The sequence below is a fragment of the Microtus pennsylvanicus genome, chromosome 8, assembly GCF_037038515.1.
Source record: "Microtus pennsylvanicus isolate mMicPen1 chromosome 8, mMicPen1.hap1, whole genome shotgun sequence".
NCBI lineage: Eukaryota > Metazoa > Chordata > Mammalia > Rodentia > Cricetidae > Microtus > Microtus pennsylvanicus.
Window position 1 is genome coordinate 25,472,051 of NC_134586.1, and position 26,199 is coordinate 25,498,249.

A 26,199-nucleotide genomic window follows, 5' to 3' on the forward strand; every position below is an offset into this window, starting at 1 on the left:
AGATGCAACGGTTTGCTCCTGAGCTGGTGAAAGTTGTTACTTTTCTGCTCCTCTACACTCCCGAAAAAACAGTTCTTTACCCAAAACTCATTCATTTATTTTATTTATTGGGAGGAAGGAATCCAGAAGAATGGCTACCTCTGCCAGGGTGGAAAAAGGCAGCTACCAACTGAACAGGTACAGGGGGCTTGTAGAGGGCTTCTTAGGGGTGGAGTTTTTCCAGAGTGAATATTTTCAGGGTGGGAACTGTTTGAATTTCAATACCTGAGCTTGGACTGTTGTAGGAGGTACAGGCCATATCCCACCTGGCTAGCTTAACCCCTGAAATAACCATACAGAAATTGTATTAATTTAATTACTGCCTGACTCATTATATCTAGCCTCTTCTTGGCCAACTCTCACATCCTGATCTAACCCATTTTTGTTAATCTGTGTATCACCATGAGGTCATGGCTTACGGGGAAAGATTCAGCATCTCTGACCTGGTGACTTCATGGTAGCTCTCCCTGTCTGCCTTCCTCCTCCTAGCATTCTGATCTGTCTACTCCATCCACCTAAGGGCTGCCTTATCAAAGGCCAAGCCAACCAATGAAAGCAACACACAAACAGAAGAACCTCCTACACCATTGAACAAACTCAAAGACTGGCTAGATTTTAGGCTCAGGGATTGACTGGTTTCATGCTCAGGTTTTCATACTGAGTTGGTCAGAGGCAGAATGTGTTTCTTTGGCTCTGGTTTAAGGGCCAAAATATGTTTCTTTCACTGGCTGTTTTTAACCTTTTGGCTATGGTTTCAGAGCCACAATGCATTTCTTTCACTGACTCAGGTTTTCTTTCACTGACTCAGGTTTTCTTTCACTGACTCAGGTTTTAGGGCCAATGTATGGGTTTTGTTGTTGTTGTTGGCTCTGGTTTCAGGGTTGTGGTATATTTCTTTGGCTGACCTCTTTTACTCTACAAATAAAGGAGCAATATGATGATGCAGGGATAGCTTTCACAGTGCCCAGAAGAATCTATGTAGGCCTCTGCAGGAGAGTTAACCACTGGTGAACCCTGCATTCTACAATTTTGACCTTCTAGGTAAGAGGTTCCTACCGCTGCTATGGTGGTGCCACTGTTATGGGGGTAATCAGTTGTTTTCTGGTTGTGGTTGAAACTCATGTTTGGTGCTATAAACTGGTCAAAAGTATGTGCCTAGGAGGATTGTGGGGCCTAGAGGTAAACCTGTTGTTTTTGCAGCCATGAAAAGTAAACCACAGGGCTCAGCAAACCCACATAGGAGTTTATTAGGGAAGGGAAGGGATAAGGGGAAGGAAATGCGGTTGACCAGCAGTAGCCGAGGCTCCTCACTCCTGCCCCAGGGACAGGCATTGGCCATGGTCACCTCCTGAGAGCTCTGTGGTTGCTTGCAGATCCTGAGGGGCAGCAACAGTTTACCGCTGATCTGCTCCAGGGACTGTGTGTGAGTCTCCTCAGGAAACAGTGGCTGTGGAACTGGGTTGCCCTAAGCCATATACATCTTGCTACTGTGCCACCGGTAGCCATTGGGAAAGTGTCAGTGATTGTGAGTGTGCAGTGGTCCAATGTGCAGCCTCAATAGTGTACGAGGCGGCTCCAGTGGAGGAGACGGGAGAGGGGACAGGTGGCAGGAAGGCTGAGGAAGGGGCTGTGGCAGGGCCAGTACAATGCAGAATCCTAACAGAACCTACTACTGTTTGTTTTTTAATGGACACGTTGACTAAATATCAATGTTTATACCTATAGATTATTGCTGCTTTTAACCTTTGCAGGAGAAGCTGCTTCTCCTCCTCCCCCTCCTTCTCCTCCTCTTCCTCCTCCTCTTCTTTTGTTTGTTTTTTTGAGGCAAAGTTTCTCTGTAGCTTTGGAGCCTGTCCTGGAACTAGCTATTGTAAACCAGGCTGGCCTGGAACTCACAGAGATCCACCTGCCTCTGTTTCCCAAGTGCTGGTAGTAAAGGCATGTGCCACCACTGCCCAGCTTTTTATTTTAGTAATGAGTGGTTATTGCAAGACACTCATGACTGGGTAATGTGCAGATAATAAGTGACTGTTGAGTGTTTAGTTCCAAAGTGGGTCAGCGATATCAATTCCCTACCTCCTATGCCTGGGAAACATCATTGAAGAGGGTGGTAAAGGAGTAGAGAAAATGCAAGAGCTAGGGGATGAGAAGGTGTGGTGGTTTGAAAGAAAATGGCTCCCATAGGGAGTGATGTTAGGAAGTGTGGCTTTGGGGAGTAGGCATGGCCTTGTTGGAGGAAGTCTGCCACTGTGGGGGTGGGTTTTGAGGGCTCATATGCTCAAGCTATACTCAGTGTGGCATCAGTTTACTTCCTGCTGCCTATGGATCAAGATGTTGATCTCTCAACTCCTTCTCCAATGCCATTTCTGCTTGCATGCCACCATGTCCTACCATGATGATAATGTACCAAACCTCTGAAACTGCCAACCAGCCCTATGAAATGTCTTCCTTTATGAGATGCTGTGGTCATGGAGTTTCTTCACAGCAATCGAAACCCTAAGACAGAAGTTGGTGCCAGGAACCAGAGTATTGCTGTGATAGGCCTGACCATGTTTTAGGGGACTTAGGGTTAGGAAAACAGTGGAATACTTTAAATGTTGCTTAGCGGACCATCTTAGTAGAAGCATAGAAGATGATGATGCTGAAGGTGATTTGAATTGTGGGTGCCTGGCTCAAGAAATTTCAGAGAACTTTAGTGTGCTGCCTAGAGATCATTCTTGTGATATTTTAGTGAAGATATGGCTGCTTTTTGCCCTTCTCTGAAAAGTCTGCCTGAGGGTAGAGTGAAAAGTTTTGGATAAATTGCATTGGCAAAGGAAATCTCAAAACAGCCTAGTGTAGACTCTGTCGTGTGCTTACTCGTGTTGACTCTTATAAAGGTTTATAATAAAAGGGGGCAAGCTGAGCAAGGAAAATTACAAAATGTATAATTTGAGGAGAAAGGGGGCACCATGAAGTGGAATGGAGCTAAGCCCTTTGTGACCTTAGGGCAAGACTCCACACAGCTAAGCTTCCAACTTGTGAAAAGGAATTAAAGAAAAGCTTAGATAAAAGGTGTGATGGTGAGCCGGGCGGTGGTGGCGCACGCCTTTAATCCCAGCACTCGGGAGGCAGAGGCAGGTGGATCTCCGTGAGTTCGAGACCAGCCTGGTCTACAAGAGCTAGTTCCAGGACAGGCTCTAAAACCACAGAGAAACCCTGTCTCGAAAAACGAAAAAAAAAAAAGGTGTGATGGTTCATGTCTTTCATCCTAGCACTCCAGAGACAGACACAGGTAGATCTTTGAGCTTGAGACCAGTGTGGTCTACAGAGCAAGTTCAATGACAGTGAAGCTTAGGCAGTGAATGAAATCATTAAAACAGAAAGGTAGTGAAGATGTAATTGAATGAGGGGGCCATATTCTAGCTCCAGGAAACAGAAGGATTTGGCAGTTTCAGTCACGTAGTTCTGGCTTTAGAGTCAAGGACAGAAGAAAGGGATTATGGAATCTTCCTCCATGACTAAGGAGAGCTGCTTAGGCCAGGCATGTGTCAGGAGTATCCCTGAATGGTGGTCTAGAGAGGTCAATGTGCGAAGCTGTGAAGGTGAAGCCTGGATTGTTTGGGATAACCCAAGATGTTAGAGATGCCAGAGTCCTGGGATACCTGCCATAGAAAACTGCTAGCCAGGAGTGGAACCAGCTCAATAGAGAGAAGTGTGCTGCAGTCAACAAATTTGAAAGGAGTTGGAGATCTGAAAAGCATTGTGACATCGGTCAGACATGGAGATACAGAGTCTGGAGATTGCACAGCTGGTTTTCTGTCTTGCTTTGATCCAGTATTTTTTCATTATCCTTCTTTTCCTCCATTTTGGAAAAGTAAAATATATCCTGTGTCATTATATGTTGGAAGTATGTGATCTGCTGTTTGGTTTTGATTTTACAGATTACAGTTAAGTGATTGCATGAATCTCAGAAGAGACTTTGAACTTTAGACTTTCAGATAAATTTGAGATGTTATGAAAGACCCTCAGAAAGGACCTTTCCTCTGGTGATGAAGACCCCAGAACCAGGACACTTCGAGACCAAACCACAGGATGCAATTAGCAAGAGGTTTATTGAGTAGACACAGGTACCTGCGGGCGGCAAGATCTCTTGGAAGACTTGCGTGCGTGCCAACTGGAGGGCGGGCTTTTTATAGGGAAGAGCAAAAAGCAAGTTTACAGAAGCAAAAGCGTGGTTATCAGAATGAGGCAGGGGGCATGAATGGTTTCCTCTCTCAGCATGGATGTCTGGCAACAGTCATCCTGTTCCTATCTTATAGATATCCTGTTTTGCAGTCAACCTGCTTTGTTGATGTCCTATCTTATCGATGTCCTGCCTTGCAGTCTTCCTATCTCATAGACATCCTGCTCTCTCAAGCACATGGGATGTTCTTACGAGAGCAGGCTGGCTGCTGATCCAGAGAATTTTTTTTAAGCAAACAGGACATTCCCCCAAGAGCATGTTAGCTGCGGGTTTTGAGGAGGGGGTCTGTAGGGTCTTTCAGTTATAGACTATGGGGACTTTGGAAGTCGGACTGAATGCATTTTTGCATTATGATATGGTTACAAGCCTATGAGAGCCAGGAAGTAAAATGTGGTGGCTTAAAATAAAATGGCCTCTGTAAGGAGCGGCACTATTAGGATTATGACTCTACTGCACTAGGTATGGCCTTGTTGGAGGAAATGTATCACCGTGGGGGTGGGCTTTGAGGCCTCCTATGCTCAAGCTATGCTCAGTGTAACACACAGCTCACTTCCTCTTGCCTGTGGATCAAGATGTAGAACTCTCAGCTACTTCTCCAGCCCCATGCCTGACTGTATGTCGCTATGTTCCACCATAATGAGAATGGACTAAAGCTCTGAAACCGTAAGCTAGCCCCAATTAAATGTTTTCCTTTGGAAGAATTTCTGTGGTCATGGTGTCTATTCACAGCAAAAGAAGCCCTAACTAAGGTAGGAGGGGTCCCAAGAAGTATTGTCTTCTATATATGACATACCCACTGCACTCATGAACCTATAGCCATTGTGATGATGTACACAAGAACTTCAAAAGATCAAGTTAGGCAACATTCCAGGATGGGTATGGGAGGAGCTTATGAGGCTCTACTCTACATAAGGTATTGGTAGTTGATGGCTATTAGAAATGAGGAGTTATTTTTCTTCAAGGATATAACCACTGCTCAGGTAGAAGCCTGAGGTAGATTGTCACTGCTCAGGTAGATGATTCCATACCTAAGTGCATACAGACAGTATTAGTTGGATTCAGTGGCCATAAAAAATGAAGAGAATGTAGAGATTGGGTGGAGATGTGCTGGAAAGATGGGAAGGGGAGTAAAAAATGAGAGTTGTAAGTGAATAGGATCAGAAACACTACACATATATGAAATTTCCAAAGAATACATAAAAAAAACATTCCTAATAAAAAAAATAGTACTAGTTTTTTATTCTGCAGGTTTGTTTTTCTCTTGGACAAAGTTCAAAGTCTGTCTCTATGCCCTAGCTTCCCAGAATGGGCAGTGAAGGGAGGAATGGACCTTCAACTCTAGAAATGCAGACGGTGACTTCTTCAAAAGGGCCTTCTGCAGCTGCTCTGCTTGGAGACAGAGAAGGGAGGAGTTTCCTGGCAGTTCTTTCTGTTAGGGTACCCCAGAATCCCTGCTGGTATGCAAATCCACTCGGTGATGAGCCCAGCCTTCATGGTGTTTTCTTTCTTTGGTCTCTGCTCCCTTCTGTCTTGTTGCTTTTGTTCCTGGAGATTAGCAGCAAGCTCTTTGCTCCCCCCTCCCTCTCCCTCTTTCCGTCCTTCCTTCTCTGTCTCTGAGTTCTTGCCATATGGCACAGACTGGCCTGAGGTGCATGGTCTCCCTTACTTCAGCCTTCTGACTACAATAACAGATAAATAAAACAAGGAAGACAATACAGTACATAAAAGAGGAGTAAAATCAAGAGGCAGAAATACTGGAAATAATAAAATTGAAATTTTGTATATGAACAACTGAGTAAATCAAACAAAAAGAAATCTTAATATGAAGCTTCATCGATAAAATGGCTTCAAAGAAGACAGAGTATCATAGCAACTCATGAGCAGAGAAGGAGAAAACCCCTCCTCCCCTCTGTGATATTTGCCTTTCTGAGTCTGGCTTTAAAACACATGCAGCTATGCTTACTGCAGAATAGGCTATGAAATAATCTTGTGCTTTGCAGATGTAAAGCAAACAGTTGGCATTTTGTACTGGGTGTGACGGTTAACGAATTGCCACAAGGACTCTCTGAAAACACATTTTCCATTATGAGTCCCTCACAGACAAAAAGAAAGGGACTAGAGCTGTGAGATGCTCATGGGATAATTTACCACAAAACATGACGGTCCTTTTTGTGTGTTTACCCAGGAAACAGAACTAAGGATTGATTACATTTCGAAGTCCTTCCATGGTGCCAGCTTACACCACCTCCACTTATCTCCTGACAGAGTAAACCCTGCCACTTTCCTGCCATATGGAGGCTGGGGTGGCCAGGATTGCCTCCAGTGTCCTCCCTCTGGATTCTTCTGTCTTCGGTGTCCTTCTGCTTTCCTCTACAAATCTCAGAGATCTTCTGTGTATGCCATCACCTAAAGGGTGATTTAAATATCGAATGCAGGAAAAATAAAATAAGGACGGGAAGGAGTGGGTATGGGAGACTAGATCACATGAGGGTTCTGCTTTCTGCGACTAACACCCCCTCGATGCTGTCTGTCCTTGCACCCTGACTCGATGACCCAGGGGCTGCAGGCACTCCAGCATATCACCCCCCCCCCCCCCACACACACACTGGACTTGAGTCACAGACAGTCTTCCTTCTGAGATACTCGCATCTGCACGGATCACAGCTTTAGTCTCAGAAGTCATCCACTGCGGAATCTGAGCATCAAAGTTAATGGCTGGGTCACTCTCACACATAAATCCCAAGCAGTGAGGCTATTTTCCAATAAAACATATCCAATTTTGTATTTCCGATCAAATGAATCTTTTATTAGCTCATAAAAATATACTCTTTGGCTCTTCCTTAAGGCATTCCCACAACCAAACATGGTTTACTTTCTCCTAGCTTTGACCTGATACTTTTTGTGCCATCCTCACCCTACAAAACCTATTCAAACCAACACCACTGTATCACTGTTGGGTATTCCGAATTCCTTCCATTCTTGATTTTCATCAGTTTTTATTGCGTACTAGATCTGGAAGCATGGAAATTTCAAAAATGATGACTGAAAGAATGGTGACTAATAGATATGAAAAATGTTTTATTTATCAAATATCTAGAAATACAAAACCACTGCTTTTCTTATGAAGTCCTAAGAACAGGGCTCCAGTAAAACATTTTTTATTCATGGATCCTCAGGCATTTTCATTATCTGTAGCAGTAAAAAGAAAAGAAAATTAAGATGGGTTTGGGTTTCCATAAGCAAACTATGCCCCTGCCTGTAAGTACAAACAGCATAGTGTCCAAGACAGTGCAAAGAATAGAGTAGAAAATGAGATCCATTGTAGATAATTCCCCAACAGGCAATGTTGCAAACTAGCTGAGGGTTGAAGAGGCCTCTCCAACACACATGTTTTTCTATAATAATATTTGATATAAGCAAAAATAATTCCTAAGAAGAAAGTTTACATAGAACTTTTTGGAGAATGAAATTTTGGAGACAATCCTGTAAAGGAGTGTGATCTAGTTACCTTTGGTGCAAGGAGCACTGTACTGAGCGACTGCAAACTCATCTGAGAGAAAGGGAAAACGGAAACAAACACCATTATGTGACGTCAAGATGAGCATCTGAGATTGCATCACAAGTGCCCGGGTCATTCCCCTGATGCCCTGCTTGCTGCCTGGAGCATCCTTCCAGGGATAGTGAGCCACAGTTTTCTTTTACTCCAGATTCTTGACAGGCCATTGTCGTTCATCCTTAAATCTCATATTGCCCTACAATTGGTTTATCTGACAGAAAGTTAACTGTGCAGCTATTTTGCTTTGCTGGTTGATACATTTAAAATGTGTTTTCTCCCATAGAAGTAAGGAGATGAAAAGTCAAGTATCCAGCCTGATGGAGACAGCACTAAGTGATGAGATGCCAGTGCTAATGGGTCACCCAACGCCTTCCTAAGTTCTGTGACTGGGAGTTGGATGTCTGCTTGGGTCGTTCACACTCACCTTTCTCATAGTAATCATAGACTTTTACTATGGCAGGCTTTAGGTGTTTTATTAGAATATCTTGCTGAACGGTGAACGACAAGTTTATGTTCTGATTTGACACCTGGAAATCAAGAGATCAATGACTTTCTTGGAAGCTTTCTTCTCCCTTTGACTAGACAGATAAGTGTTAATTGGGGTTCAGGGTGGGGGGTGAAGGCTTTATCTGCTAACAGCATGGTACATGGTGTAGAAAGCCCTCAGAGTAAATGAGAAAAATTACTTCTTATAAATTCAATGTAACTTCATCACTACACAGGCCTCAGTCCAGTGACTCTCAACCTTTTTAATGTTGTAACTCTTTAATATAGTTCTTCAGGTTATAGTGACCCCAAAACATACAATTATTCCATTTGTTACTTCATTACTGTAATTTTGCTACTGTTATAAGCCATAATGTAAATATCTGATATGCAGGATATCTGATATGTGACCCCCAAAGGGGTTGTGACCCACGGTTGAGAACCCCTGCATTAACCAATGCCAGCGGATGGCTCTGTTTGTGGGTGTGTGTGCACACGTGTGTGCTCCTTTTCTGTTGACTACCTGTTACATCATCTTTTAAATTTCAGAGGTTTAGTGCAGTTTTGTCTTTCCATCCTATAAAAATGCAGATAGAGACCCAAAGAAGGATGAGCCACTGCTGCTTTGTCAACTGAAATTCCTATCAATAGAGGTCTGCATAGCTAGGCTGTCACACCCGTCTTTTCAATTATTAGTTTGTGGGTGGACTGCTGTGTTGATGGAGAGAGGGTCCCTTTGTCCTGGCCGTCCAGCTAGCTTATACCCGAAATAACTACACAGAAATTGTATTCATTTAAACACTGCCTGGCCCATTAGCTCTAACCTCCTATTAGCTAACTCTCACATCTTGATTTAATCTGTGTTCACCACAAGGTTGTGGCTTACTGGGAAAGATTTAGCATGTCTGACCTGGCATCTCCATGGCAGCTCTCTCTGACCCTGGTTTCTTTCTCCCAGAATTTAGTTGTGTCTTCTCCGCCTACCTAAATTCTGCCCTATCAGGCCAAGGCAGTTTCTTTATTCAACCTATGAAAGCAACACCTAGACAGAAGGACCTCCTACAGCACTGGTGTTTTACTATTGTGTGGTCCAAGTGCCAGCTGAGATTGATGGTATCTTCTCCTCTGTTGATGAAGATGTTGATGACTGACTGATCACAATAACCACTTCCCCGCATTATTCAGCATCTTCATGCTCACCAGCTGACATAATGAAAACTGTTATGGAGAATGTCTTACAGGTGCCTGGAAGTATGCATACCCCAGTAGTCTAGTGTGGAATTTCTACTCATAATCTCAGGTAAAATATCTCCAAGGAGAGGGCAGTCACTGTAATGCTAGAAGTCACATGTCTCTAGCATTGAGGCGAAGACTCTAAAATACAAATGCTCACTTCCCAGACAGTTCCCTCAGGGTTATTTTTCTATGTGTTTTGCATCAGTCAGGGCACTCACCTTATCCAAGTAAATCAAGACGTGGTTATTACTGACTTCTGTCCGGCTCACATTCACAGAGCTCTCAATCTGAAGAATTAGAGGTGCCACAAATGTTAATAAATAGATGTGAGCCCTGGAGACTCCAGGGAAAATGAAATTGTTTTATCATCAAAATATCCTGAGGGTAGAAGTTCTTCAAAAGTCCCGTATAAACAAAAAAGTAAAAGTAGAAATGAAAGGTAACTTGGACGAAGGGCATATGGTGCACTTGTAGAGCTGATGTATCTGAAGAAAGGAGAGTTACTCATTTTTCAAGGTTCAAGTAATATTCATAAAGGAGATTCTTTCCCCTTGTTTTTTCCTTCTAGCCTCAAACAATCTCATTTTCACTAAACTTCTGTGACACAGAAGTTTATGATCAGTCATTTTCTTATTATTTCACCGGCTGATCTTCTTAGGCTTTGTCCCCTTAAGATGCTAAGATCTATGCAATTAGACAACTGTTGAAAAGGACAATAGATCTTTCTCAGGGGTGAGCCCCATAACTGCTTATCTACCACATATAGACACACATATGCAAGGATAACAAAGAAAAAGAAGCCGTGAATTTGAGAGAGAGTAAAGGAAATGTGGGGGGGTTGGAAGAAAGAAAGGGAAAGGAAAAAGACTTAACTATATTTGAATTAAAATAAAAAAAATAAAGAGGGGAAAAAGATAACATGAATGCAAGTTTCCCTGGTAGCCATGATGTCTACACACACACAACATGCACAAACACACTTCATTTGGAGAAGGCATAATTCTTTAAGACTTAATATAATAGTATTTTAGTAAATATTATCTCAGTCTGCAGATGCAAAATAGCTATCTTGGGCTTATCGTGAACATACCATCTCCGCTGTTGGTTTCAAGGGGACGAAGCCAGACACCATCTTCACATCAACAATTGCCATGTTGGAGTCAGAACGGCTGCCAGTGTAGCTGAAGATCCAGGGAAGGAAGACTTAGGTTTTCCTGTATTATTTAATATTCTTTTTTTCTATGTCTATATGTTGACTATTCCATGGTTCTACAAAGTATACGTAAGATTTTCCAGGGACCCTGAAAAGCCTGCTGTGTGTTAGAATTTGTTTAGAACTTAGTAAATTCACAGAGACCAGGTCTGGAATCAGATTTCAAATTTGTGAACTCACTTGCCCTGTGTTTTAAGGAAGTTTGGCAGGTGACATGCCCTTGAGGCCCCAATCTACACTGGGATTTTGTTATTCACACTTTACTTCCACAGTTCCCTAAGTAGAGCAGTCAGTCAACTCACAAGGGTCCTGTGGATAGTTTTTGTAAGTCCTGTGGCCACTTGACTATTGCTGTGGATATGTTTGCTGTTTTCCAAACATTATACTATATATGACTGGATTTACTTATTGACAGCGGAATTACAATGGAAGAGTCACTACTTTCTTTTATTTAAATCTTCTAAGAATTTTTTTCTTCCGTGAAGACCAAGATTACTATAAAATTTCATCATATAGAAGGAATTCAAGTAATAGACAAGGGTGATATTGTTTGTTTGTTATCAGGAGTAAGTAGTTCTTTGAGGGAGTTAACTTTGGAAGGTAGAGGACAGGCAACATAAGCTCCATTGCTGGGAAACTCAGTTTTACCAACTTAAAATAATATCGTATTTTTAAAACAGATCCAGATATTTACTATCCAACAGTTCTTCTGAGTGAGACGTTCCACTGAGAAGATGGGCTGTTCCCCCTGACCTTGAATTATGAAAACGAGTCTTACCTGACGTTAAGTATGATCTGGAAGCTGGTGTAAACTTTGCAATCATTGCTCGTCTGAGGTAGAGTCTGCACTTGTAAAGCAAACGGGGACTTCTTCTCTCCTGGGAGGACATTGTATTTCAAGGATGTCTATGGAACATTTAAGAAAGGAATCGGTTTTTGTCCTTTTCTTGGAATTCCCCTCAGCTGCCTTGGGTCTTTCTCTGACTTGGTCATTTGCTGGCTGGGTTATGATTTTACAGGGAGAACAATTCCAGGGACCCTTCTCTTCAGCCCAAGTCTCACCTGGAGGTACACACATCCTTCTCCTTTCACTGTTGCGGTGTAATCCCCAGGTACGGTCGGCAACTTGACCGTCTGCAGTAATAATTGGTTGTCATTGTTCACTTCGAATTTTGTAGAAAATAAATTTGAAGAAGAGATGGTCACTTGTGCATTTTTCTTAGCTCTTGTGAACGTAGCTGCTCCATATTTGGACAAAGCATGGAGAGCTACCACTGTATCCTGAAAGAGAAAAGTCACCACTCACTCAAGGATTGTTATGGTTGGAAGTGATCTGTTGCTCTCAAGCCTGAAGCTTACTCCCCATAACGGTGCTATTGGAGGGGGACCAAAGCAAGCAGGAGGCTGTCCTGGTTTGAACGAAAATGTCCTACAGAGGCTCCCATATTTGTCTCTGTTCCCCTGTTGGAGACACTGTTTGGGGGGAATTTTACTGTTGGTGTGGTATTGTTAAAGGAAAGAATGCCACTGGGGTGGATTTTGAGAGTTAAAAGTCTTGCATTGTTACCACATTGCTCCCCGGTCCATGCTTGACTTTAAGAGTGAGCGCTCAGTGTCAGGTTCCTGCCACCATGTCTGCCCCTTGCTGCAAGACTTCCTTTCCATGACAGATTCTTATTCCTCTCAGACCATAAGCCAAATAAACCCTTCCTTCTCCCAGTCTCCTTGATAATAGTGCTATATCATAGCAAGAGGATCATAACTAATACAGAGGACCTTAACGCACTGGCCGCATTGCTCCTGGGAGGGATTATGTTCTGGTGGGAATCCAAGGGACTTCTTGCTAGTTCGTTGCTATAAAAAGAACAACTCTGGCCCACACAGATCTCTGGCTTCCTGTTTTAAAACAGAGTATCATCTTCCCACATATGTTACCTCAACTGCAATTCTCCACAAGATGAGGAAGCCAGCAGGCAGGTGATGTAGGTGGGTCTTCTATCTATCTGTTGCTTTTATTGGTTAATTAATAAAGAAAACTGCTTGGCCTGATAGGGCAGAACTTAGATAGGCGGAGTAGACAGAACAGAATGCTGGGAGGAAGAAGGCAGTGAGACAGACGCTATAGCTCTCCTCTCCGAGATGGACGCAGGTTAAGATCCTTCCCGGTAAGCCACCACTATGTGGTGTTACACAGATTAATAAATATGGGTTAAAGCAAGATGTGAGAGTTAGCCAATAAGAGGCCGAAACTAATGGGCCAGACAGTATTTAAAAGAATACAGTTTGTGTGTTGTTATTTCGGGTATAAAGCTAGCTGTGCGGGGAGCCAGGCAGGAACGCAGCCCGCTGATCCTTCTACAGGCAGGGAAGCCTGCACCAGAGCCTTATTTCATATGTTTGCGTGTCCTCTGGGCTTTCAGTATCAAAACCTGGAAGCTAAATCAGCCTCCATCCTTTGCGGGATTATTCTCCGATATTTTGTTATGGAATGAAAGAAGCGCTAATACAGATAGGAAAACTCTGATTTCCCAAAGTTCTGTTAGCAGTTATAGGGTTTTAGGTTTCCTAGTTTTGTATTCTCTTCGTCTATTTAAGCTTTAAAGACGGATCACAACTCCCGGGTGGATAATGGAATAATAACATCACAACATGCCTTGGGTTGTGTGCCCTACAGTAAACTGACCTCTCTCTGTCTCCCTATATAAACGTGTGTGGTATGGGGTGTAGAAAACATATGTAAATGGGAATGGAATGCTTTATTAGCATCAGCTAATTACTTATGGAGGCCCTTTGGACCATTATGAGCCTTTCGCGCTGTGACCCAGTCAGAGCGTTGTCTGGTTCCCTTTCCAAATTAAACTTCTCCTGTGCTGATGAGGAGCCAAAGTCTTTCATACCTGCTCAGAGTCAGGCCTCAGTTTCTCCACAGGAAGCAGGGAGCTTAGGAACACCCCCTGCTGCGCTGCTCTTCTAATTTGACTCTCCCTTTTGTCAGAATACCACCTGTGTTCACTTCCTGCTGGCCATGCTATGTTCTCAATGCCATTGACTCTGAGCTGGGAGGGTACATTTAAACGATACATTTCTAAGAAATCAGTGAAAATGATTTTTAATCAAATAATTTTTTTCATTCTTGTGGAAAAAAATAATCTTATTTTTAATGGAATAGAAAAGGGCAAGATTATATTTCTCCACATCCTCTTTTCTCTGAGAGAAGATGTATGCTAACATCTACTTTCTCTGAAAAATGAAGCTTCTTGCTGGGCGTGTGCTGATGAATTGTTAGATACAGGAATACATAGTTTTGCTTGAGAGACTGGGTGAGTAAAGACAGTCCAATATGTTCCTAGTACACATATTTTTGTGTACCAAGAGGTGTCTGGGGAACATCAAAACTGTCTAGTTTAAACATAGACCTACCAATGGACACATCTGTAAGGAGAGAATGTTGAATTAGGGTTCCCATCAACAGTTCAAAAGAGAGCCTCTGCCTGCAAGAAGAATGACAAGTAATTTTCCCTTCCTTCTCCTGGCGCCCTAGGACTGTTGTAGGCACATGGATTTGTTGCTGAAACCAGGAGACTATGGGAATACAGGGATGGGGTGGGGTGCTGTCGGCTAAGAACACTTTTCTAGCTGTCTTTGAATTTCTCCCCACTATCTTTGTCTATTATAATCCTTGAGGTCACCGGCACTCTTTTGTTTTCGTGTGTGTTTATAGTTAGCAAGTCTTTCGCCATTTAAAGGTGAAGTAAAAGGTTCTGACCAATATCTAACCTGAGTGGAGGAGAAGCCACCATGCGAATTCTGCTGCTTCGTGAGCCACTTGACAATGAGCGTCGCAGCAGTCAGGTCCTCTTGGGTGGGAGCAGGCTGGGCCGTAAGATAGGCCAGGAGCACGTAGGCACTCATCTCTACCTCAGCAGAGGGAGCCTTAGCTTGGTACCAAATACCCTCTGGCACCATGAGTTTCTGAGGACTGGCCCAGTGGATGGAAATGTCTGGAGGTGAGAAAAAGATATCCATCAGTGGCTAAATATTTATATCGTTGTTTGAAAGTAACCAGGGCAGAGCTAAAGTGAGATGTAATCTTTCAAACCTTAGAGAATTATGTTCCCTTTGGTATAAATGTGAACTGGACATTTCAGTCCCGTCAAGGCAGGGGCTGTTGGTAGAGTCACAGGACTCTTAACTACTTGTGACTTCAAACAGCCACTGCAGTTGAGCCCTGGGAGAAAGTTTTCTCACTGGCCGTGGGTAGTCTGTTTATGATGTGATCTTGAGCTTAACTAGACTGTAGTGGATATCTAATAAAACCTTTCCCGAGAAGTCTCCTGTGAATGTCACAGAGCATATGAAATAACAGAAGCTTATGCTCATTACATTGCAAGAACTCTTATCATCTTTAAAATACCCAAAGCGGACGTGCCTGTCTAAGGGATGGAACTGGCAAGGATTGCTGTGGAAAGCGAGCTTATGCTGGCGAGCAACTTGGCAACATTCAGCAAAGCAAAAAGTGTCAGGTCTATAGTGAGTCATTATGGTTCTAGAAGGATAGCTTGGAGAAGCTGGCGTGTGCACCCGTGTAACCACTGTGGCTGTTCAACAAGGGGTCTGACATAGCGGCACACATCTGTCACTCCAGGACTTGGGAGACAGAGGCAGGAGGATTGTGAGTTTGAGGCTAACTTAGGCTACCTAGCAAGATTTTGTCTCAATAATAAAAAGGGATGACAATTAACAAGCTAAAGCCACAGGTGTTGATAGGGAGGTTTATTTGCATAATCTTAAACTTAAAAAATAAACAGAAAAGGAGCTGAAGGAATATCAACATATATGCTACGGCAGATGCAAAGATGAAAACTTTATAAAATTAATGTATTACTTATGGACAAATGCAACAAATACACTTGTATGTATTGTAATAATGAACTCAAGATAATGTTAACCTCTGAAGATGGAAATGAAACATGGAATTTTTTTGTGTGCATTAAGAATACTTTATTTCTTATTCTGGGAATGAGTTACCCAGTATTTTCTAACTGTTCTTTATGCCTTTTGCATTATCTGAAGTATTTCTCAACATATTAAGAACATTTCATAACGCTACCAAAGAGGATATGGTTAACGTTATTGAGTATGTGTATTGTATTTTCTTTTTCATTAACTTCTCACATAAACTGTGATGTATGTAAACTATCGCATGAAAACAAAAAGATTGGTCAACATGACTGAATTCTGTAATGAGACAAATGCCAGAACTTTCTCATGAGGTCACCAAGGAAGGGTCAGATGTGGATTGGGGACTGCAGTCTTAGTAATGAGTGATGGCAGCTGGTATTTCTATGATATTTATCATGTGCCACCCAGTCCACTAAGTGTTTACATTTATTATTAATAATCACTTAATGCAACAATTCTGCAGGGCAAACCTTATTCCTGCTTACAGAAGAAGCTCACCCAGCTTCACACAAATAGTTTCTTTGGAGTGAGTCTCCCAGGCTGAGCTTCAAGCTGTTCTTATTCTTTGATGCTTCTTATTTTTTGATGTGTGATTTCATTTTTTAAATCATAGGTTTTAAAAAAAATGATATGGAATATGTAGGTAACTAGATAATAGACAGCAGGTAATGGAGAGGACAGAGGTCACAAGATGCAGGGTAGGGACAATCTACCTTGTATTTTTTTGGTGCCCGGAATGTTGGCAGGAGAAAGATCCCAGACCTGCTCTCACCTTCTTTCACAGATTCCCCACTAAGTGAGTTCAGTATCTCTGTCCTCATGGCCTGGTTCCCAGCAAGGGCAAATGCATAGGCCAACAGCGCCTTAGCATAGACATAGCTGCCATGGGCTCCTTCCTTTGCTGACTTCCAGGCTGTGTCCAGGCAAAAGAGGGCATTGCGGACAACAGTATCCTGAGAAAAGCGGGCAGAAAGGAAACAGCTATGTGAACAAAGGTGATGGCCTTCCCAGAGAAGCACACAAAATAGAAGACGGCACTAGAGATAAAGACATGTTTCTAGTTCATTCTTATACGTAGAAGGAATAGCATCTAACCCAGGCTCAGGGTATCACACAAGAGGAGACAGAAAGGATGTCAGGGTAGGGAGGAGTGCTGTGAAATGCTTGCTTCTGAATACGGCATGGCCAGCAGACTATGAGCTTCCAGTAGCTAGGGCTACCGACACAAGACCTACACATGATCAAGCCAGACAAAATTCTGGCATAGAAGGGGTAGATGCTCTCCAGATTACACCCCCTACTGAGGCATTCTTGGTACTTAGTAGTTTCTGGAGGGAGAGAGGATTATGCATTTTCAAGAGCCCAATCCCTGGTCAAAGTCTCATGCTTCGGGGATGGCCACACACTCATGAACACAGGAGTAGCACCAACTGGACTTAGTGGGTTGTATTTTTCAAAAAAGACATGAAGTTGGGAAGGGAGGGGTTGATGAAGAAATGGAGGGGACTCGGAGGGAGGAAATACAGGGGGTATGATTGCATGTTACTGCATACATACATGAATTTCTCAAAAGGAAAGAAAAATCTAATCCATTATCAACCATTAGTCTGGTATCAATCATATCTTTAGGATTCTTTGGGAAGTGGAGATGGTCATGGGAGAGAAACAGCACAGAAGCCTCCCTGAGAAAACGTAAACCTTTCTTCTTTGATTGAGCAAGAGGATCTGTGGAACATTTGTACTGCATAGAAGGGAAGCTGACTTTGGTGATAGGAAGCTCAAGTCTCAGACAATGGGCCAGGGTTTTGCTGCATCCAGAGCCACCTTTTCACAGGGAATGAAGTGGTACCCACAGTGACAGGGAGAGACATCTCCAGGAGAGCAATGGTGATGTAGGCAGACAAGGTAACTTCATCATCTACTCCTCCCTGTGAATGGGCAAGAGAAAGAGATCAGAGTAGTTCTAAGAATTCTATTAATTAGTTATTCTTATGATGCTGTGTTGTGGAGCGTATCACTTTTTAATACCCATCCCCCAGCCATTATGTCACATTAAATATGAACTCTATCTTCTCTTTCTTGGTAATGTCTAGGTCTTATTGTTCTTTGATGGATTTCTTGGTAATTTCTACCATATATCGTCTTCTCTCTGTCCTCACAGATCTTATAAGGAATAAATCAAAACTAGCTCTGGAATGGCTCACCTTTATTGCATTGTTGAACAGGGACCCGGAGCTTCTGAAACAGCCATTGTCCTTCTGCTGATGGGAGAGCCAGAGAAGGGCTTGCGCCATTTGTGTTTCATGGATGAAGATATATTTTCGAGCGTGAACAAAACTCTTCAGCACAAAGGCTGTGAGCCTGGGTGAGGGGGAAGTGATTGTACATTCGCCATTACCATGACGTTAGAACCACTTCCCATCAGCATGCTTCATGAATTACCCCTTTACACAGAAGAAGTATCCAATCGTGTGTGTACTGGAAATGCCCTCTCCTTTAGTCTCATGGAGAAGACTTTAGGCCTAGAAATTGCCTTAGCCGTAAAGAATCTGTAGATTTCTAGCCCAATTGTTTTCTTAGTTCTTTGAGGAAGGCCCTTTTAAAAGGCAAAAAGGTTTATATGGTCTGAAGAGAAAACAGTATGAGATGGTCCTAGACCCTTCTCTGGAAAGGTGTCTTCCTAGAGATGGCAGAATCCTCTCATGCCCTACCCTCCTATGCAGTAACAGTAAGTCTGATTTTACTTAGGAATGTAAATATTAGATTTGGCACCATTCTTAATTCTTTTCCCCCAGTGAATTTATCCTCTCTCATGGTAAGAGAATTCATCCTTTCTCATGACCTGAGAAAGATGATAGAAGCTGAAGTTGATACGGCTTATCTATAAGTCAAGTGATATGCTCACGATATCTCTTTCTGGTTTAGGGGAGCTAGTTTAGAAGAGACTATGTTGGTATAACAAGGCCAGGATGGCTTTTGGGAACATATTTAGCATACATGTCCTCGGATATCAGATTAAACTCGCTAATACTGGTGGATTTGGGTAGCATAATTCACTCTTGATCTAACAGCGTATGACTTGACAGAGTCGCTGTTATAGCTGGAGGACATCTAAAGTGCTGGTTCAAAACAAGAGCTCAGGAAACCGGCTTCTTACCAGGTACTGGCACCGTTGGTGTCAGATTTCTCTCCAAAGGTGCTGTAGGAGCCGTCCCGGTGCTTGTAGTTTAACTGTCTTTGGTACCCTGCAATAGTGAAACAGCATGGCAGGTTGAATGCGCATGGAAGCCAGAAAGATGATGAAAATGTTTGCCATCTCTTCTGACTTTTCTTAATTTTGTTTTTGTCCATATATAGTATGTTCTGAGTTTGGAATGTTTTATTGGAGTTTGGAAAGTAGATAGTTCGTTTGAAATAAATCACACTAATGTTTTCTATTATGGTAGCCATGACAGTGGGATAATATGTGATCATAATGATAATTAACTCAATCCCACTGATGCTATGCTGCCGACTTTTAGTCCCTCATCCAGTACTCACCCATATTAAGATAATCAATGGCCTTGTCCTTGACCTTCTGGGTCAGCTGCTGGGTTTCATTCAGATAATCCAGGATATAGATATTAGGAGCAAACAGAACCATATTCTGTTCTCCACAGCCATAGGGCATCCTAAGGAGATCCTGTGTGTTTTGCATGGCAGGACCCAATATATCTCCTAGAGAATGGCAGAGATGGGAAATACTGAAATTTAAGATTAGATCTGAAATACTCAAAAGAAATGAGTAATTAGCCACGTTAAAAAATGAGTAATTTTGCAAAGGGTGCACTTCAGGGACAGAAGAATTACTAGAAACAATAAACAATTCAAAGAGGAGAAGACATTGAAAGTTACATTTATGTATGTATGTATGCATGTATGTATGTATTTAAGACAAAGCATTGCTGTGAAACCCAGGCTGGCCACAAACTCTCTATCTCTCTGCTTTGAGCTCTCAAGTGTTGGCATTGTAGGTGTGTCTTACCACATTGTTGTTGTTGTTTGTTTCGAAAAAGTATTTATAGAAAGTAACACTGTATAGGCTGAGCAGTTGTTTTAATATATTGATGAGTGTGTGTGTGTGTGTGTGTGTGTGTGTGTGTGTGTAAAACAACAATTTTTTAAGGGGTAATAACTTAGAAGAGAGAGCAAGGGGGTACCTGAGAGGGGTTGGAAGGGACAAAGGAAAAAATGATGTAAATATATTTTAATTTAAAAAGTCAAAAATTATAAAGTACAACAATTTTGCTGGGTAAATACAAATAACTCTGTTTCTATCTTCCTATCTATCTATATCTATCTATCATCTATCTATCTCTACTATCTATCTATCTATCATCTATCTATCTATCCATCTATCTCTACATATCATCTATCTACGTATATATTAATGAAAAAGAAATTCAGCAGAATTTAACGTACAGATTCCCTAAGGAGTGAACTCACCCAAAACAGTGACAGAGGCTCGGGCAGAGTCCTTGACTACATCTGGTGGCAGCTTCAGGGTTATCTGTTCAGACACCTCAGCACCTAGGGCAAGAAGCACATCATCACCAGGAAAGTCCATTCCACACTGCGTCTTTCAGTGACGTCGATGGCTGGGAAACTAGAATTGTGCCTTACACATAAACTACTTCGGAAGAGTTGTTCCTTTTTAAAAATGAAACAAGTTTTTGTTCTGATATTAGGGGTTTCTGAAATTTGGAGATTGTCATAATTCATCCCAAACCATCTGTTTTCCCCCGACGTGAAGTAGCATTTCCAAAGAAGGCGCCCGGTCAGTGAGGCTGAAGTAGAGGCTCCGTTGCAGTCACTGCACAGCCTACACTGTGTGCTCAGGACAACAGGACCTATTGCAGCGCACACCTTCACCACTCTCCCTCAACAATCACTACACTGTGTGCTCAGGACAACAGGACCTATTGCAGCGCACACCTTCACCACTCTCCCTCAACAATCACTACACTGTGTGCTCAGGACAACAGGACCTATTGTAGCGCACACCTTCACCACTCTCCCTCAACAATCACTACGCTGTGTGCTCAGGACAACAGGACCTATTGTAGCGCACACCTTCACCACTCTCCCTCAACAATCACTACGCTGTGTGCTCAGGACAACAGGACCTATTGTAGCGCACACCTTCACCACTCTCCCTCAACAATCACTACGCTGTGTGCTCAGGACAACAGGACCTATTGTAGCGCACACCTTCACCACTCTCCCTCAACAATCACTACACTGTGTGCTCAGGACAACAGGACCTATTGTAGCGCACACCTTCACCACTCTCCCTCAACAATCACGAGAGGGGAAAATCCGGCAAAGATGCGTGTGTACAAATAAACAAAGAGAAACTCCCTAAATACTCCTAAATTCTACAAGTCATGTTCTTCCTTTTAGATATGAATATAGTATATTTTAATGGAAGGCTTCTAAAATAGGAGTAAGGAAATGAATAGTACCTGACCCATTAAAAATAAAATAAAATAGAAAAGTATAATAGTTATTTCCTATGTATCCTTTTCATAAAGCTATTATCAAAATTTTTGCAAAAAAACCAAACACTCTAAGCAAACATAAAAGTAACCAAGTGGAAGAAAATACGTTGACTTGCTTAAAATAAAATAATAACAATTAAAAGATTTTGATTTGCTTGAAATAGAGTAATAATAATTGGTGATTAAATATATGCTGTCACTTTAATCTTGAGGAATATATGAAAAGGCAAATGAAAGGATTGTGGTATTTATCATCTCTTTCTCATAAAATTAATGTTGAGTTACATAAGAAGTCAGATGCCATAGATAAGGTTGAAAGAAAACCCAGTGTATTCCTCAAATAATCAGCGTTACTCAACTCAGGTCAAAAAAGACAAAATACTCAAACACGTGGTCAAATGATATGACAGGATATTATAAACAAGCCCTAAACAAACAAATGTATGTTTCATTTGGAATAACCATAGACATCAGGAAATGACCAAGGGGCCCCAAGGAGGGCTGTCCAAGGGAGGGGAGACAGGCTGCGCTGGTAAGGGTAAAGGGAAATAATAGAAGAGGAAGAGTTAAATTGGGTCAGAAGTGGATGGTAGGATAGAGTGTGGAGTACAGGAGAGGTAAATAACACTAAAGACCTTTCTAAAAAGACCATTCCTGGGGCTCACATCAGGGAAGCTGCAGAAAGGGAAACCCGACCACCTGCAGGAGCCTAGGCAGCTGAAGGAGGAGCTAGGGCTTGTTCTGGGGAGACCTCGCTCTTCCTGACCGCCCATTCTTCAGAAACACACGAAATGTTATTTGGGGTAGATCATACGTTAGGCCACAGGATCAAACAATATGAAATCACCTTTTTGTCAGTATATCATGAAATAACAACAGGGAGAATCTCGTAAAAAATCATGATTGTGTGGATATTATGTAGCCAGCTCCTGAAGAACTAGTGTATTGATGAAGAAATTGAGATCCAATTAAAAACAACATGGGACAAATGAAAAGGGAAACACAAACTATCCAAACCTACAGGCCACAGACAAAGCAGTTCTAAGAGGAAAATGTATTAAGTGTCCAAACCCAAAGAACAGGAAGATCTCAAGACTAATATTCTCCATTGGAATTAGAACTAGATAAGCTACCACGAACTGGTAGAAAAGATAGAATTATTCAGTAACAAATAGATTATTTAGAAGGAATGGGCACATTTCTGGAGATCTGCAATCAATCAATACTTCATCAAAAAGAAATAGGAAATCATAACAGACTAAAAATGAATCAGAATACTGACTTGGTATTAAAAATCTCCATTAAAGAAAAATCTAGAACCTAATGACTGTACTGTTGAATTTGATGAACTAGCTAAAGAAATAACACCAGTCTGAGTCTTCCAGAAACATTAAAGAAGGAATATTTCCAAACAATTTTTGTGAGATTAGCCTTGCCTAGCAAAGGCATCACAAGAAAAGAAAATTCCAGGCCAGTGTCTTTACAAACACAGATTTAACAACAACCAGCAATGTGACAGCAAGCTAAATTCAATGCCACATGTAATGGATCATACACCATGATCAACTGGGATCGGTCCTCTGGATACAAGAGTGATTCACCACAGGCCAGTCACTGTCACATACCACAGTGACAAAATGAAGGATGAAAAGCATTACTGCTTCATTGCATGGAGAAAAATAATTGGACAAAATTCAAAACACTTTCCTGATAAAATCTCTCACCAAATTAGGTACAGAGGAATATATCTTTTTTTTTTTTTTTTTTTTTTTTTTGGTTTTTCGAGGCAGGGTGTTTCTATGTGGTTTTGGAGCCTGTCCTGGAACTAGCTCTTGTAGACCAGGCTGGTCTCGAACTCACAGAGATCCGCCTGCCTCTGCCTCCCAAGTGCTGGGATTAAAGGTGTGCGCCACCACCGCCTGGCCAGAGGAATATATCTTAACACACCAAAGGCAACACTTACTCAACAGAGAAAACTTGAAAACCTTTTCTCTATGATCTGGAACAAGATGGGACACCCTGCTTTTTCCACTTCTACTTACAGGGCTGGAATTGCCAAGAGGAGGAGGAGGAGGAGGAGGAGGAGGAGGAGGAGGAGGAGGAGGAGGAGGAGGAAGAGGAAGAGGAAGAAGAAGAAGAAGAAGAAGAAGAAGAAGAAGAAGAAGAAGAAGAAGAAGAAGAAGAAGAAGAAGAAGAAGAAGAAGAAGAAGAAGACCAAAGCATAAAGGAAGATGTCAGTCACTCTGGTGTGATGATTGCAGGAAACCTCCACTCTAAAGTCATTGCAAGCAGTAAATAAACAGGGCACAAAATCAACACACAAAAATCTGTAAAAGAAGTACTTTTACTTTTGCAGATTACTGTTACTCTAAGAGAAATTGAATCAGGGAAGGGGGAGATGACTCACTGGTAGCTGCTCCTCCAGAGGACCTGGAGTTGAGCCACAACCATCCCTAACTCCAGTCTTAGGGATCCAATGCCCTCTTATGTTCATGAATACCATGCAAACACGTGGTTCACAGACGCACATGCAGGCAACACACACACACACACACACATAAAATCAAAATAGGTCTCAGGATCTAAAAGAAATCTAGATAACAATCCCGTTTGTAGTTGCTTTTGGGAAAAATGTGTAGGAATAAATTTAACTAAGATAAGAGATTTTAAAAAAGACATGCTGGGAAGTATGAAATATTGAAAGAAATTAAAAATGAAACAGATTAATAGAAAGATACCCCATGTTCATCAATTAGAAAAATATTGTGAAAATGCTTGTACAACCCAAATCAAACTATAAATTAAATACAACTCTTTCAAAATTTCATGATCATTTTTCATAGAAATTGAAAAGACAACCTTAAAATAGATGTGGGAGCAGAAAAAAATAGCAAAGGTAATCACGGGCAAAAAGAACAGAACTCAAGGCGTTACCCCATATGTAAGTACATTACAAAACTGACATTATTAAAATCACATGATATTTGCATTAAACTATACATAGACCACTGTAAAAGTATAGAGACATGAGAAGTGAATCCACATGTGTATAGACAACTTTCAATGAAGAGCAAAGAATAGTGTGAGAAAAGGAGAGTCTTCAAAAATGAGCGCCAAGAGAACCAGAGAGTAGTCTGAACACAGGAAGAACTGCCTCCTTGTCTTTTAGGCAGCATTCTTTGTTTAGGATGGATGTTTTTGTTTGTTTGTTTTGGATTCCCTGCCTCCTCCTTGTCTTTTAGGAAGCATTCTTTGTTTAGGATGGATGTTTTTGTTTGTTTGTTTTGGATTCCCTGCCTCCTCCTTGTCTTTTAGGAAGCATTCTTTGTTTAGGATGGATGTTTTTGTTTGTTTGTTTTGGATTCCCTGCCTTGGCATCTCAAGTGCTGGGATTATGGGCACGCACCAACACACCCTGACCTCTTTAGGAACTACTTTCTAGCTCATCTGTCACACATACTGATGACACTTTAGGTTTTATCCCACGGAAAATGTGAAAAAAAATCTTTGAATTTCCAATGTTATACAAGTCTTAGTCAAAGCGAGCTTAGCTCTAGTGGTTAAGGCTTTACCGGTTGGACAATGCAAACTGTTGAATGCCACTTCATTCTCTAGACCTTCAGGCTGTAGGTAAAAAAAAAAAAAAAGAAAAGTTAAGATAAAATGCATTGATCTTAGGGATCTGTGTGTTGTTTCAAGACAGAGCTCCTTACAGTTAAGGGAAGGATTTATGCATTATATACATATATAAATAAATAAATACAAATGAGTGAAGATTAATGCAATTAATTAAAGAGAGAAAATTATGATGATAGATGATAAGTAGACAGATAAATGGATGAATGGGTGATGAATAGAGAGATGAAAATATTGTGAAACATACATATATTAATGTTATTACAGTAGCTACATATTTATGCTATTATGAACCTTATTATGCACTGTGCATTATTTAACATTAGAAGAAGAAATTGAAGAGTTGAAGAGTTGAAACCCTAAAAATAGTCAGACCCCTAACTGATTCCACTCTCTTGTGACTCAATGTGTTCTCTCAGGGAGGCAGGTTTGCTTACTTCAACCAACAGGGACTTGATGATTGTGTCTTTCTTTCCACGTTCAGGGACCACTGGTACCTCATTCCCACAACGCTTCTGGGAGTTGAGAGCCTCTGCGCTCACAGTGAAATTCACATTTCCTTGCAGGAAAAAAAAAGCCAAGTAGAGATGAGTACATTCCCCCTTCCTCCATGCTGTCAAGCTCAGAATTTGCAAGGGTTTGCTTCAGATTAGTAAAAACACAGCACCTGAAATGGAAGCAACTTTTACTAGAGGCCAGTGGTACTAGAGGTGAGGAACTGAGGGTCCCTTACACCCTTATCTTACAAGAAAAGACTTCTTTTTGCTGTGGTTGGTGTTTTATTTTATTTGTGGTGTGGGCAAGACTGGCCTTAAACTCATGATTGACCCTGACTGGCCTTGAAGTCATGAATGACCCTGACTGTCTTTAAACTCCTGATTGACCCTGGTTGGCCTGAACTTGTGGGAGTGTCATATATCAATCTGTTGATTTCATTGGCTAAGCAATAAAGAAACTGCTAGGCCCATTGGATAGGCCCACCCTTAGGTGGGTGGAGTAAACAGAACAGAACGCTGGGAGGAAGAGGAAGTGAAGTCAGACTCGACAGCTCTCCTCTCGGGAGCAGACGCCTTCAGAGAGACGCCATGCTACCTGCTCCAGGGAAGACGCACGCTATGAAGCTCCGACCCAGGATGGACTTAAGAAAGTAGAAGAGACAGCTCGGAGCACGCTCGCCAAAATTTATAGGCAGACATTAGCCCGAGGCGAACACGCCCCCTAAGGGGCGGGACTTATCCCTACATGAACTCATGGTTGACCCTGTCTCAGCCTTCTTAAGGGCTGGCCTGAAGGTGTGCACCAGTAA

At 41.9% G+C, this 26,199-nt stretch overlaps 1 protein-coding gene across 2 annotated transcripts in view; it reads right to left on the reverse strand.

Annotated features, from left to right (window-relative positions):
• Window positions 1-7,325: 7,325 nt before the first annotated feature.
• The window catches only part of LOC142856070 (alpha-2-macroglobulin-like), a 44,890-nt gene continuing 26,016 nt past the window's right edge, over window positions 7,326-26,199 (reverse strand). For both annotated transcript variants that reach the window (XM_075982873.1, XM_075982872.1), the window contains exons 21-36: window positions 25,331-25,452; window positions 24,830-24,881; window positions 20,203-20,286; window positions 19,258-19,434; window positions 18,875-18,962; window positions 17,922-18,078; window positions 17,571-17,645; window positions 16,490-16,670; window positions 14,533-14,756; window positions 11,818-12,036; window positions 11,534-11,661; window positions 10,633-10,723; window positions 9,761-9,829; window positions 8,245-8,347; window positions 7,773-7,814; window positions 7,326-7,453 (exon numbers count right to left, since the gene is read on the reverse strand). In XM_075982873.1, the coding sequence (XP_075838988.1) occupies window positions 7,437-7,453; window positions 7,773-7,814; window positions 8,245-8,347; window positions 9,761-9,829; window positions 10,633-10,723; window positions 11,534-11,661; window positions 11,818-12,036; window positions 14,533-14,756; window positions 16,490-16,670; window positions 17,571-17,645; window positions 17,922-18,078; window positions 18,875-18,962; window positions 19,258-19,434; window positions 20,203-20,286; window positions 24,830-24,881; window positions 25,331-25,452 (1,829 nt within the window). In that variant the 3' untranslated portion in view covers window positions 7,326-7,436. The remainder of the gene's footprint in view (window positions 7,454-7,772; window positions 7,815-8,244; window positions 8,348-9,760; window positions 9,830-10,632; window positions 10,724-11,533; window positions 11,662-11,817; window positions 12,037-14,532; window positions 14,757-16,489; window positions 16,671-17,570; window positions 17,646-17,921; window positions 18,079-18,874; window positions 18,963-19,257; window positions 19,435-20,202; window positions 20,287-24,829; window positions 24,882-25,330; window positions 25,453-26,199) is intronic.